The sequence below is a fragment of the Ambystoma mexicanum genome, chromosome 2q (genome assembly GCF_040938575.1).
Source record: "Ambystoma mexicanum isolate Mex_15411 chromosome 2q, UKY_AmexF1_1, whole genome shotgun sequence".
Taxonomy (NCBI): domain Eukaryota; kingdom Metazoa; phylum Chordata; class Amphibia; order Caudata; family Ambystomatidae; genus Ambystoma; species Ambystoma mexicanum.
Genome location: NC_090924.1, coordinates 843082140 through 843095148, shown reverse-complemented (window position 1 = coordinate 843095148; position 13009 = coordinate 843082140). Strand labels below are relative to the sequence as shown.

Genomic DNA, 13009 nt, shown 5'->3' with positions numbered 1-13009 from the left:
AGTGGGGGCAACTAAGGCGTTCAACCCCGATTAACGCATAAGGCTACCTCCTGACTACCCCACATGCAACTATGTAAATATAGTATTTAAATATTGTGTAATATATGGACAACTATACATTTGAACTGTACTTACTACACCTGTGAACATTGTATTTAACATGCCCTTTGACCATTGTATTTCTGCAACCAGAGTAACTACTGTAACCTTGTCTGTAAGAAAGCGCCCAGATGGCGCGCTATATAAGCAACATAAATACATTTTAAACGGGACTAAGTCCATTCACTAAACATGTTTTTCCGGTATATGCAAAAGAAAATAACAGGGCGGTTTACCAAATGGTGTGGAGGGGGCCAGAATCGGGATCATAAAATGGGTAAAAAAATTAATTTACAACAAAAAAATAAAAAGTGTAGCTGACAAACCCCAGAAGTGTGACATCATAAACTAGTGTAGTGAACGATTTTTGCAAGTAGGGGCTTTTTTTTTTTTTACAGGACATCATATTTTGAAATTGCTACCTGTGTATGTAAGTCGCTAGCTACGAGAAATAAGACCAAATAAACCCAACTCTGAAACACGTGTGTTAGAACTATCAGAAAACCACAGGAAGTCGTATCATCCAAATGAGTTTGGAGTAGCAATGATTGACTGGAATATTAGAACTGCACTGAAGGCAGTTTGGGGTGGGGAGGGGCGCCCACAATACTCCAGTAGGGTAGTGACACTGTGCGACGTGTATTGCATCTCTGGAAATTAACCCCAACAATCGTGAAATTGTACACACTGGCAAATGCGTGTATGTGTTCCTCTAGTGATGGACTACCTTGGAAAGCCACATTTCAGTCCAACCCCTGCCTTCAGTTGGAAGCAGTCGCGTGGTCAACAACATTATACACTAAAAGTATCCTTTTATAAATCTGAGTTTCTGTACTCCGCAATATAAAAACAGAATTACTGATTAGAACATTGTTATGCTGGATGAAATCAAAAGATTTATACTATAATGTATGATAATAGTTGTCCAATTCATGTGAAATATTTCAAAGACATAAACGCATGGAATAGGCTGCTTTATGAAATGAAACTGTATTCATGCAGGCCTGGAACTTAATGTCCTGGCTGCACACTGGGGGCAATAAAGGCAGCTTTCTAAAAGCATTAATTTCTCACAGCCGATTCCTGCCAAACAATGTAGATTATTGAGAAAAAGGCATGGGGGCTGCTGCAGCGGCCAAGTGGCATTCGCAATACTTCTGAATCATGCCAGCACGGCGCTGGTGACATCAGCGCTGCCACTCATTTGACCCTTACGCCCACTGCGATGTCAAATACTTTAAAATTGGCCTTAATGGGATTAAACATATGCACAGAGCAGGAAAACTACGTCACGGTTTAAAAATAAAACGCCATGAAGGATCGAGTGTGGGTAATCCTCTGCAAGACACTGACCATGCAAAGCCACTGGAAAGATCGTTTTTACATCTGCTGAAATCCTATTGAGCACACAAATCGGTGATCACCTCAAATAGGCCCTCGGCATTTCCAGTACTAAAAAAAAAAAAGTCATTGACAGACATTGTTATTATGCTCCCTTTGACCTTAACCAAGAAACGTGAGCAAGCATGTAGGGAGCAGACTGGCTGGCAAAACGGGCCGAGGAATACTGCACACATACAATTATCTCAAGTGTCACAAGTACACATGATGCATTTTCCAGTAAGATGGCGGACATCGGGACAGGGCTCGATGTCATGCTGCGCTAAGATTCTTTATATCTCCCAGTAGGAGCTTGACCAGTATAGAGTATTTTTTTGTAGGGCTGTGGCATATACATATGAAAGGGTGAAGCAAGCATTTCAGTTGTTTTGTGGATCAAAGCAGCTTCCTCTAAAGGCACCGCTCTGAACTGAGGCATGTGGTTGTTGCACATACAAAGTAACTGAATATGCGAGGGAGCTGTGGGAAAACTCCACTTCAAGAAAAGGCTCAAAGCAAGATGTTTTTTTCACGATTTAGAAGGTAGATCTTCGGCAACTCCCCTAAACCAGACTATAATTAAGTATACATACGGCCCTTATACCAGGCTATCATGTTCTTTCTACACTAACTTTTATTATACAATGACTTATTTTGTCATCGAGCACTGCATGGATCCTATTTAAAGAAAATAAAATGCATCAGGGATTACATCATAGTGAATAGAGTAGAAATATTCCTCTAGAAGGAGACAGACAGATCATCACTGCTAATCTCACATAGAGCAATCCACTGCTGGATGCTTAACAAATGTCTGAAACCAGTCCAGGTTCATCACAACTAACTGCAGTTCCAATGTGTTGCTTTTCCCACGGGAGGATAGATCAGCAGCAACATACTCGCCTCGGAAGCAAGACGCCACGGAGCACCACAGGTTCGATCCCTGGGTCCGCGCTTACAAACCTGTGGGTATTAAGCATGTTATAAATAACCTATCATATGATATATCAAGCCTCCTGCCCTCATCCACTTTCCTATGGCTTCCAAATTGAAAAAAAAATTGAAATACATTTCGATGCTCAAACTTTATTTTCCACTCAAATATACACTGTGGTTCTCACCCGCTTCTTGAAACGCGGCACCCTCAAGATATCTCCCTTTTCTGATGTCCCCCACAAGGCGATAGTGAAGAATTCTCATCTCCTCGAGGGTACATCTCTTCGAGGGTAGACTATTTGGATCTTTGGTTTTTCACTTAAAGAGAAGGTGACATTGCTCAAGCTTCCTCCTCACTTCATGTGTTGCCAGTCTCAAAGCATAGGGGATAAAGGAATCAGGAAGCGGTGGAGGAACATGAGGAGTTGGTTGCAAGAGAAGGAGGGGTTGGTAAACATCAGGGGGAGGTGGTAGGAAGTGAAAAGGCACGGTTCAAAATGAAAAGTTCGATGAGAAGGAGCCAAAACCAGCTCACGAGCATTAGGCATCGCCCAGAAGGCAGGAGCTACCCCTGGTGAAACAGGATTGAGTACACAGCGCAGTACAAATCCAGCTTCCCGAGGAGATGCACACTAACATTGTAGCCATTACTTATGATCCATTAGGTTTAAGTGCCCTAAATATTATTTCTTTTTACAGTCTCAAACACTTAGTGCATGTCACAAAGGCATGTTTGTATGGCAACAGTTGGCCTGGGGAGACAAAAAGTAGCTTCTGCTAGTATTTGGTTCCAGGCTTACCAGGCTCTCTTAGGGCTAGAGCTAAATAGCTCCCAGCAATATGAAACCCTGAAAGTAGATGGTTGGAGAATACCTGTCCATAGAGGAAGAGAAGGAGGATATTCGAGAAGAACAGTATCAGCATGTAGATGGATAGAAAGGATCAAGGAGGTCAGTTGCGCTTAACCGCTGTTCAGGGAAAATACTGCAATCTGACTGGTTCCACAGTGAGAGACGGAACACGACAGATTAGATCTAGTGAGATGCTGAGAAGAGTAAAATTCAGAACCCTGGAAGAGGGAGGTGACAAAGCCCTACTCAAGGATCTTGAGGCAGTGTATAGTGATTAAGATTCCCCTGGATCCTGAGCCAAATGGTTGGAATATAGGAGTGAGTGAATGCAGCCTGAGAGAATGTTGATGTATGAATGTGTTCTGTGAGAGTTAGTTGGAGATGTAAACCCTGAGTGAGAGGATGCCGGTGCATGTTGCCCTAAGCTTGAATGTACCAGACTTGATGTACTTAATAAAATGTACAAGAACTTAAAGAAGTTACTAGTATATCCCAAGATGTCAAGAGTCATTAGAGAACCCAAGCTTTACACAATGTAAATTGCCGCCTATATGCCCACCTGAGGCATGGCAAGAAATTCATCCAATACCAAGGTTTGTTTTGGGAGAAACCCACCGACACCTACAGTAGCAGTTCACATGAGACAATAACCATAAAGAAGAGGGGTGTGGAAATCCTTAAAAGAAGTGATCAAAGTGACAGAGAAGAAGTGTGCAGCAAAGAAGTGTGTGGGAATCTATTAAGCCTGTTGTGAGAAACCCGAAGGATCTGATGAAGCAGGGTTCGAGAACCCCATATGCCTCAGAGGGAATCAACATTTTACAGCGAGATGGGACTTTTGGGGGTTTGGTTTGAGACACGGGTAAAAATGTCAAATTGTGACCTAATATCCAGGCATAAATCGTCAGTGGCCCATCAGTTCTTCCTATGCACGCAGCACATAATTTTTTTACTCGCTAAGAGTCAATTAGTTCTCCCCAATGGCTAGCAGGAGTGTACATTTTGAGTCCCAGTGTAAGAAACTTGTTGTGACTTAACATATTGAAAAACATCCTGGTGTGCTTGCCCCTTGAGCCACCCACTCGGTTTTAAGAGAACAGATGGACAGTTAAATTGCGCAAAGCACCCACAATTGTGATGAATTTTTAGGATGTTGTTTTGTTTGAATCTTCGAAGTGACCATTTGAAACAAAAGTTTTCTCTATGTTAAAACTGTAGTTTTCTATAAAATAAAAAAATAAAAAATTGCGCAAAGCACCCACAATTCACCTTTCCCTTGGTGAGAATATGACTTCTGTACAAGTATGCACCAACCAAACTGCACAAAAAGACACAGCTGTTAGAAGGCACGCAGGACTGTTGATTTTTCAGTGTGTGATACACAAAGTACTTGCAAGGAAAATATGTTTTTATTTTAGATACTTTTTTTTGTAGAACGCAAGGACAACCTATCCATAAGGCTGCCGAAACAGCGCACGCTGGCAGATACATATCCGCCTTTTTGGGGCCGAATAGATGTGCAAGGGTGGGAAGATTCTCAAAGCTTTTTTGGAGCAACTGAGATGAGCGAGCTGATTTGATCACTTACGGCAACAAAAAAAAACCAACACAAAAGTCGGTCTTGCTGCGCGATTTAACATGCATCATGAATTTGGGAATGGGAAGAGCTTTGAATAGCGCAGTAACGTTCCCCGGTAGACTGGCACAGGTAAATGGGAAAATCGCAACGCACTACAAGGTTATTTCTGACCGCGCTAAGATTCACTGCCGCCCACTTGCATTTCTACTGTTCAAACAGGGAAGGAAATGCGTTTATGGGCATGCCTTTTAAGTGGTCGTAACTGTGAAATGTGCTCTCGGCATCCTCGTGGATGCTGAGCGCCTGGCATACATTTGTGTCGGTTATGTATGAAGATTTCCTGCGCATAGTTTGTTCTACTGGCAAGCCCTACTGAAACGCACACGTAACTTGAGAATTTGGCGACCTGCACGTTTCTCAAACTAGCTCAAATAATACAATTAAAATACATTTAAAAAGTGTAAAAAGCATAGTCAAGAGCGTCAACAATTAAGCATTTTAGCCTACAAGAATAATGCAAAGGCCATAAATAGTTCATCAGAACTCGGATGTGTGGGGAGCTTTTTGTATATAGAGTGGACCACCAAAATCAGAGTCTATTCACTACTGTAGAACCTCAAAGAACTTGGCTAGCGTAGGGATTGAACATTAGGTTTTATTCACGCTCCAACCATACAGCTCCTCTCCGCTAACTAATTTTCTGCCTCTCTCGTCCCATTTTAGGATAGCAGATGCTATGCAGACCTTTTCAACCAATAAAGCAGATTACATGTTTTACGGGACTCGTTACAATGATTCCTTTGGCCACATGATTCCTTTGGCCAGCAAGCAAGTGCGTTAGCCTGACAGGCCACTGCATCCTCTTCCAGGGACTAGGGAGACTAAAGGCCCTCATTACGAGTTTGCCATATTTCCAGTGGAAATTGTTATTACATCTTGTTTTAGCTGTAAATCAGCTAAATTACGTGTTGCCATAAAACAGTGCTGATCTCTATAGGACTCCATTGGTGATTTGGAGCATTCACCATAATTGGTGGCAACGTGGAAGAAAAACCTCCAGCTAAGTGCAGAATGTGCTTTATTCACATTGCTGGCATACTCGGAATTTGGTGGTGGGATATACTTTTTTCCCTCTAACTGCCCAACTCGGGGGAAGGCCCCAAGCGGGCAGTAATCCCACCAACCTAGCAAGATTATCTTTTCAAGCGTTCCACAAAAGGAGCGTTTCAATGGCTAATCATTTCATTATTAAATCTTCTTTTGGAAATTATTTCCCTTAACTTTTCTGTGCCTTTAATTGCACGTCATGTTTTCACTAATGTTCACAAATGTACCGTACATAAAAACATTGCAAAGAACCATAGATGCACCATAAAATAAATAAAACAAATAGCGTGTTGTGAACGCATCCCTATTTGTCTCGATCAACCTTTTTATTTTTTTGGAGAGGTGCATTGTACAGCAGTTTGGAAGGAGAGGTGCAGGGAGGCAATAAGTCCTACAGAAATATTTCCCAACAGGCCGGTGCTTCTGAAGATACAGGCCAACCACGAAACTGACTCTGCCCAAATGCCAGGGAACCTCAGGATGCATGCCATTATGGTATGCCCCAATCTAATTGGATGGCTGTCTGCATAGGAACATGGAAGGTAAAAAGGAAGACTGAAATCACAAAAGGCGATGGAAGCATTGAGACGCAATCGTAAAATCTGTCAGCACTCGCCCGAATTAGAAAAAATGTCTTTATATAGCAAGCTTCAAAAAGTAGTTTAGCCACGCGCCAAAATGTGCCAAAGAAGGAAACTAATGGACACGATGCAACAAAAGGATTTGTTTATGGTCAGTTTGGTAAAAAAAATAATAATAATAGATTAAAAAAAACTGATGGAGGCGGTCTTGATATTCAACTACCAAACCACATCCTCATCAGAGCAAGAGAGAAAAAGAATCCCGTACAAAAGATACAACCCAGCATTATGGCTCGAATTTAAAGGTGGTCATAACCTTGACAACTACATGGCAGGAACGGGTATTTATATAGTTTCGCTTTTCAAAAAGGTGGAAAACAATGCTTGAGGTGAAAAAACAACATGCCAATAACCTAATTAAAATAAATCATCTACATCCAGCTTGGGAGTTGAGCTTCTAAGAACAGTCTGCCAAGCTCGTAGCAGCAAGGAGGGCAGGTGGGGTACATATTTGCCCAGTGTGCTGTAGGACAATAAAAAATGTGAACAAAAATCACGGTAGATATTTACAAAGAACGTCATCTTACAAAATGTCAATTAAATGAACCCTACAAAAATGCTCCACGTGTCAATGGATATGCTGCAAAAAAATGGATACTAGCAAGAAAAACTATCAGCATTCAAATCCAGAACAAGAAAGACGATCATTAGATGTGTGTGTGTGTGGGGCGGTTCAAAGTGCCCTGGAATTCCAACACAAGGCGAAATGCATTTTACAAGTATGATTCATTTATTAAAAGCGAACATGAGTGTATTACCATTGCACCAGCTCTAAAAAGAAGCAGAGTGCTGCGGTGCTGAGAAGGGATCACAGATGTTACACATGGCACGAGCATGCAGTGACCGAAGCCATCCAGCCGCTTCATGTTCTGAAAACTCCTTCCATTTGTGCAGAGGACAGTAATCACAATAAAAGGACCCACGTAGGACAAAACGAGCCCATGGTTGCCGTTTACTCCATCTCAAAGCAGCCAATACATTAAGCAGCCAATACATTAAGACCTCTTGATCGACTAAAAAGATTCAAGGAGTGAAACATACAGATTTAAAATAGCAAAATCAATTGAATGAACTGGGTTTGTATAGCCTCCGAGTGGAATGCTATAAGTAGTAAAGGGATGCAACTAATGAGCATATAGCATCCGGATTAGTTCGACGTGGATTAAATGTGTTTATTGATTACTAATTTGGTGGCAATACATCTTCATTTAAACATGCTGTGCACGAAGCCTTCGAGGTCGTCCAATTGACTCTGGAATCTCGACAAGATCTTAAAAACAGAAGAAAACAAGTGTCCAGTTGCTATGGCAGCGCACGATTTGAACTGCATCGATGACAAGCCATGCAGAAGAAAATGACGGAGGCATGTTGCAGCGCTGCAGTTTTTTTTCCCACCCAGAGTAACTTAACAAAAAAAAAATCCATACTTTTTTGCTAGACTTTGTATCAATTATAGAAGAGGGGTACTTGGGTCATCATCCATGCACACTAAAAACGACTAAACCATGAATCCAAGGCAGCCAATCTGTATAACCAGTTGGGCAGTGTGTGGATTCCAAGGGGAAATCCTCCACATTCGCTGATGGAGGTATGTGATGAAAAACAAACATTTTTCAGAAGAGCGTGTGCAATGCTCCAAGCATGGCTATTTGATCCTCCACATAGGTGGTGGTCTTGAGCCTCAGGGAACAGCTGTCATTTTGGAAGCAACCATTGCATTCTCACACATTTTACACCCACATCAACGTGCAATATCCAATGCAAAGGAAGTGACTAGATATCAAAATAGCTTAAACTAGCAATCAAATCACAAGGAGAATACATTGTTTTAAAACAAGCATTTAATAGACCTCTGGGATTATTCCAACAAGACATTGGGTAAAGGAGTAAATCAGACCATTAAAAAGAGAGATAGGCCATGAAGTGAAATATAGAAAAAAGTGCATCCGAATCGTCTTGATTAAGAAATTCGTAAAGGATTTCTGACCCAGCTTCCCTAACGTACCACTTACAAAACAGGGATGTGCATTCAAGAGTGCCACAAGTACAGTTGAGTAACAATAAACATCCATTATCAGAGTGATGCTACCCTGCTGGGCGGAGTTGGGAGAAACATGCACCCTATAAATGTGCCGATTATTTTACAATATGTAGTGCACCATGAATAGATAACTAATCACCATGGGGTTACTAAACTTGGGACCCAGAGCCAGATTTAGGTTCATGACAAAGCTTCATTAAGTCGAAAAATCAAAGCACAACAAAACCATCTGTTGCCCATCTTTACAGTAGTGGCAATCACAACCACATTACAAATATTATTATTCCAATTCAAAACACAAGTTCTGACTTAGAAACGCGAGAATGTAAGCCAACACTGCTATAAAGACAGACAGCTTACCTGAAGTTGTTCGGTTGAGCTGCTACTAAGCTCTTCACCAGATTCTGAATCTTGATGAATTTTTTCCGATCCTTCTCCTGCTGAGTCACAAGAATTTTCATTTGAGAAACTGGTCTTCTCTACCTCAAACTCCGGAAGAGGGAAGGGGGCCACCGAAGGACTGCGACTGGATGACTTGGGAGAGTGCAAGTCGCTGCTGAGTTTGCCATTGTTTTGGATAAGGTCCAGACTCAGGCCCAATGTCTGTCCTGGGCTAGTGTTGGGCCCAAAGTTATGTACAGGGATAGTGTTCAGCCCAAAATTCTGATTGGTATCAAGAACCTGGTTCGATATTAGATTGGGAGAAGACTTTCCAAAACTTGAGAGCTCTGGTGGCTTGTTCACGTTCTCTGTTGACCTCTGTAATCCTGGCACCAGTTTCATAGTGTTGCTTGATATTATGCCAATCTGTTTAGGAGGAGGCATTAGTGCTTTCCGGACTACTTCTTTAACATACTGCGCTGGCACATAGAAAGGCTTTGCATTTTCGTCCTTTTTAACCTGCCACCAGTCTTCATTAGTCTTTTTCAACAAAATGTACTTCTCACCCTGCTTTATAGACACATTTTTACCCTTCGAGTCGTACTCGTAATCATACTCCACTTCAATGTATACAGGCCCTGCCAACGTCTTTCCAGCTTTGTCTGCCATTTTCATTTAAAAGTGTTTTCACCTTTCCTTCGGGGGCACCGAGAGGTGCATTATGAATCAATCTTCAGTTTTTGTCAGGGAAGCTAGACAAGGGGGGAAAAAATGATACGTTACCCACATTTTCTGACACCATGTAACAAAAGGAACATTTTACAAATTAAAAAAAAAGACGCACGGTTAACCAATATCGAAGAGCAAGGCACAGCCTAATTGTCATTTACCAAGGGTGGACCTAGAGGCAACGCGGATTGTACTACACACTTTTTAAAAAAAAATTATTGGCAATGTGTAGATCTTCAAACATGTGAAATCAGTCCAGGGCACAAAAGGCAAAAGTGGGGGTGGGGCTTGGGAAGCACGGTCAAGGAGGAGGAAGGATGGGGAAGATGACATGTTCACGGGTCCATGTCCAAGTGTTAAACCAGGTGAACAGATTTAACACTTGGATGATATTGCTACTGTGCATCAGACATCTGTGTTTGAATTTCAATTGCCTTGTAAGAGCGGAAACTGTTTTTACCTACTCAAAGTGGCGTGGGTGTTTTATTTTTTGTTGTTCAAGAACACGAATTCCTATTGTTTAAGAGTTCATGCTGATACTGTAAAAGTGTCTAGAAATCTGCATTTTAGTTCCTCGATCGGGTGAAATGAAGAAGTTTACCCCGCTCATTCATTCAATGATGTAACTAATAACGTTAAAAGGAAGACAACATATATTCTGAACACTGGAACAGATTCTTACCGCTCGAACAGCGCCAGCCCCTGGGCTGTCAGCAGGTCATGCTATGAAGATCCAGGAAGTGACCACGTCCCCGGCTGTGTGCACCGCTGAGCAGGAAGCAGCGCTGGCTCTGTCGGGACAGGTAGGGACTGGCCGCGGCAGGGGCACATTCCTCCTCTCCCTGCTTCTCTCCCTGCGCCCGCCCACCGACAGGCAGGAAATCCAAAGACAGCTGTCTCCCATTGACCCGGAAGTAGATAGGGTATCACCATCATGGCCGCAAGATTCCAAGACTGGATACTCCTTCTTCTATTTCCATTTATGAGTCACTATAGCAACGGGGAAACAACAGAATGGTTCCCACACGCCGCAAGGTCTAGACACGATGCACCTCGCCAGTCGCCAAAAGGGAAGCACTGGCCTCAAGAATCCACCGGAGACAGCCTACGCTAAGAACCACTCGATACCCAGTTTCGCCATGATTCTATTCTTTTACTTTTCACAGACGTGCACTGGGCACACGTTATACCTACTCTTCTTAACAGTTATTAGTGGTAGATAAGTATGCGAGATGACTCGCGAGTAGGGAGTCCTACACTCGGGAGTCTAGATACTCGAGACGACCTATTGACAGAATATAAGTCATATATTAGAACTGCTAAATACCTGATTCATGGAATTATTTGCGTGAAAAACGCAGATTAGCGCGCCTTTCTGCCCGAAAATCCCTGTTTTAAGTATGGGGATTTTCGGCCAGAAAGACGCGCAAATCTGCGTTTTTCACGCAAATAATTCCATGCATCAGGCAGTATACACGACGATAAACTGCAGTTAGCCGCAATTTATTGATGCGTTAAACTTAGTTATACCCTTACTATTATGGATGTAACAGCTTCATAGGATCACGTCAAAAGATCGAAAAAGTTTCTATTACGCAGTTCCGAGTAATGAACCCGTGATTAACGCCCTATACCATATACACAACTATATATATATATATTTTAAAAAATAACTTATTAGTATTTAGCAAAACATTTTTAACACCCTACCATCCCCCCTTGAGGAACCGCATGTCCGCATTCGGCATCACCTGGAGGCTCACAGTTTTTGTCCACAATTATATTTTTGCTAGAACTCTAACAACTGTTCTTAATACTCCAAGCCCTCGCGTATTAGTACTCGTGGTAATGATTTCATTTATAGCAAAAGAGGAAGACTATTCCTCCAATTCACTACATCAATTTGTGACAGACACCGCATGATAAAGGGTTAGTACTCTGCTAACAGTGCTAATAGCATAGCTCTCAACTCACACGCTTTTGGTGGGTGTCACCAGCCTTGTAAAGAGCCGACTCACCCGCCAAGCCTCCTGCACGCCCATTCATTTCAATGGGCTCTCACCCACCAAAAAGAAAATCGGGTGTTTTCACCCGCCTTTGCAACAGGAATGGTTGAGAGATATGTAATAGTGATGACAAATAAACGAGCTGGATTGCAGCCAGTTACACATGCTCAATGTTAATTTACAGAGTTTATCCCCCAAGAGGGAAACGAAGGGTGAGACTCACTCGACTTCGAGATCCCGTCATCTGAGACTCTTACTCCACCACGGCAAATTATTCAGGTGATTATAATTGCTAATAACTCTTCACTCTAGAGTGAAAAAGACAGTTTTAAAGTTAGTATATAACATAAGATACATTTCTAAAAACAAACTTCTGTTCGTTTTTGTATAGAGTTATCTTACATGGTCTATCTATACAGACCGAAAACTCTACCAACAGCCCCACCTGCCAATGAAGCTAAATAAAGGCAAAGAAGGTTTGGCATTGAGATGTATTACTGTCTCCAACCCTTGATCATGCATTAATAGCATCACTGTACTTTTATTTGTACTTACAGCCTGCACTATGAGAGCACCTCTGAATACTGTTTAATGAATGAGTGACCGGACCAAGACTGAAACAGTCCAGTCATCACTAGTGACTACCTATTCGGCTCGCTATCAGCTTCCTCTGACTCACTAAATGTGTCGGGTCCGCTGGCTTGCTTGCTCCTGGAGTCAAGGATGGCACTACAGTAGCCAGCGTGCCTCTCTGTCTGTATTATCAATGCGGGAGCCCCCTGTGCACCGTTGACATTGGTCACTCCACATGTCAGCTGTACTTCCCGGTCTTGTAATTCCCTTTTCGGAGGCTTTGCAAGCCCTCTTCATCGTCATAAAATACATGACGATTCATTGGGTCTCAAACTGTAGGGCTCTTTGATACATGGCACACTATAATTGATTGGCACGCTTGTGCCCTTCTGGAATATTTCACTCACTAGCAGCACGCAAGCTGGTACCCCAGGTGTTGGTGGGTTGGACTTGACCCTACCTCCCAGCCCAATTAACCCAACATCTATCATCACTTTTACACTCTGCCATTCAATTAGCCTTTCAGCATGGCCTTGCAAGCCTCACAACTCATGGGAATAATAGGGAGTGTGAGCATGCTCTTATCTCCTGGTCTCAGTATAATCTGCCCAAGTCTATTTCCATCCAGGTCACGTGACTTGAGACCTTGTTTCGAGCTTCTCTGTATTTAATGGTATTAAAATGAA

At 42.3% G+C, this 13009-nt stretch overlaps 1 protein-coding gene across 11 annotated transcripts in view; it reads right to left on the bottom strand.

The window, feature by feature from the left end:
* Nucleotides 1–10635, bottom strand: part of ARHGAP12 (Rho GTPase activating protein 12) — a 697283-nt gene extending 686648 nt beyond the window's left edge. For 8 of the 11 annotated variants that reach the window (XM_069648060.1, XM_069648061.1, XM_069648063.1 and 5 more), the window contains exons 1-2: nucleotides 10427–10634; nucleotides 8995–9767 (exon numbers count right to left, since the gene is read on the bottom strand). In XM_069648060.1, coding sequence (XP_069504161.1) covers nucleotides 8995–9690 — 696 coding nt within the window. In that variant the 5' untranslated portion in view covers nucleotides 9691–9767; nucleotides 10427–10634. Of the gene's footprint in view, nucleotides 1–8994; nucleotides 9768–10426 lie in introns of all 11 variants that reach the window. The other 3 variants (XM_069648062.1, XM_069648064.1, XM_069648067.1) reach the window with 1 other exon arrangement.
* Nucleotides 10636–13009: the final 2374 nt, after the last annotated feature.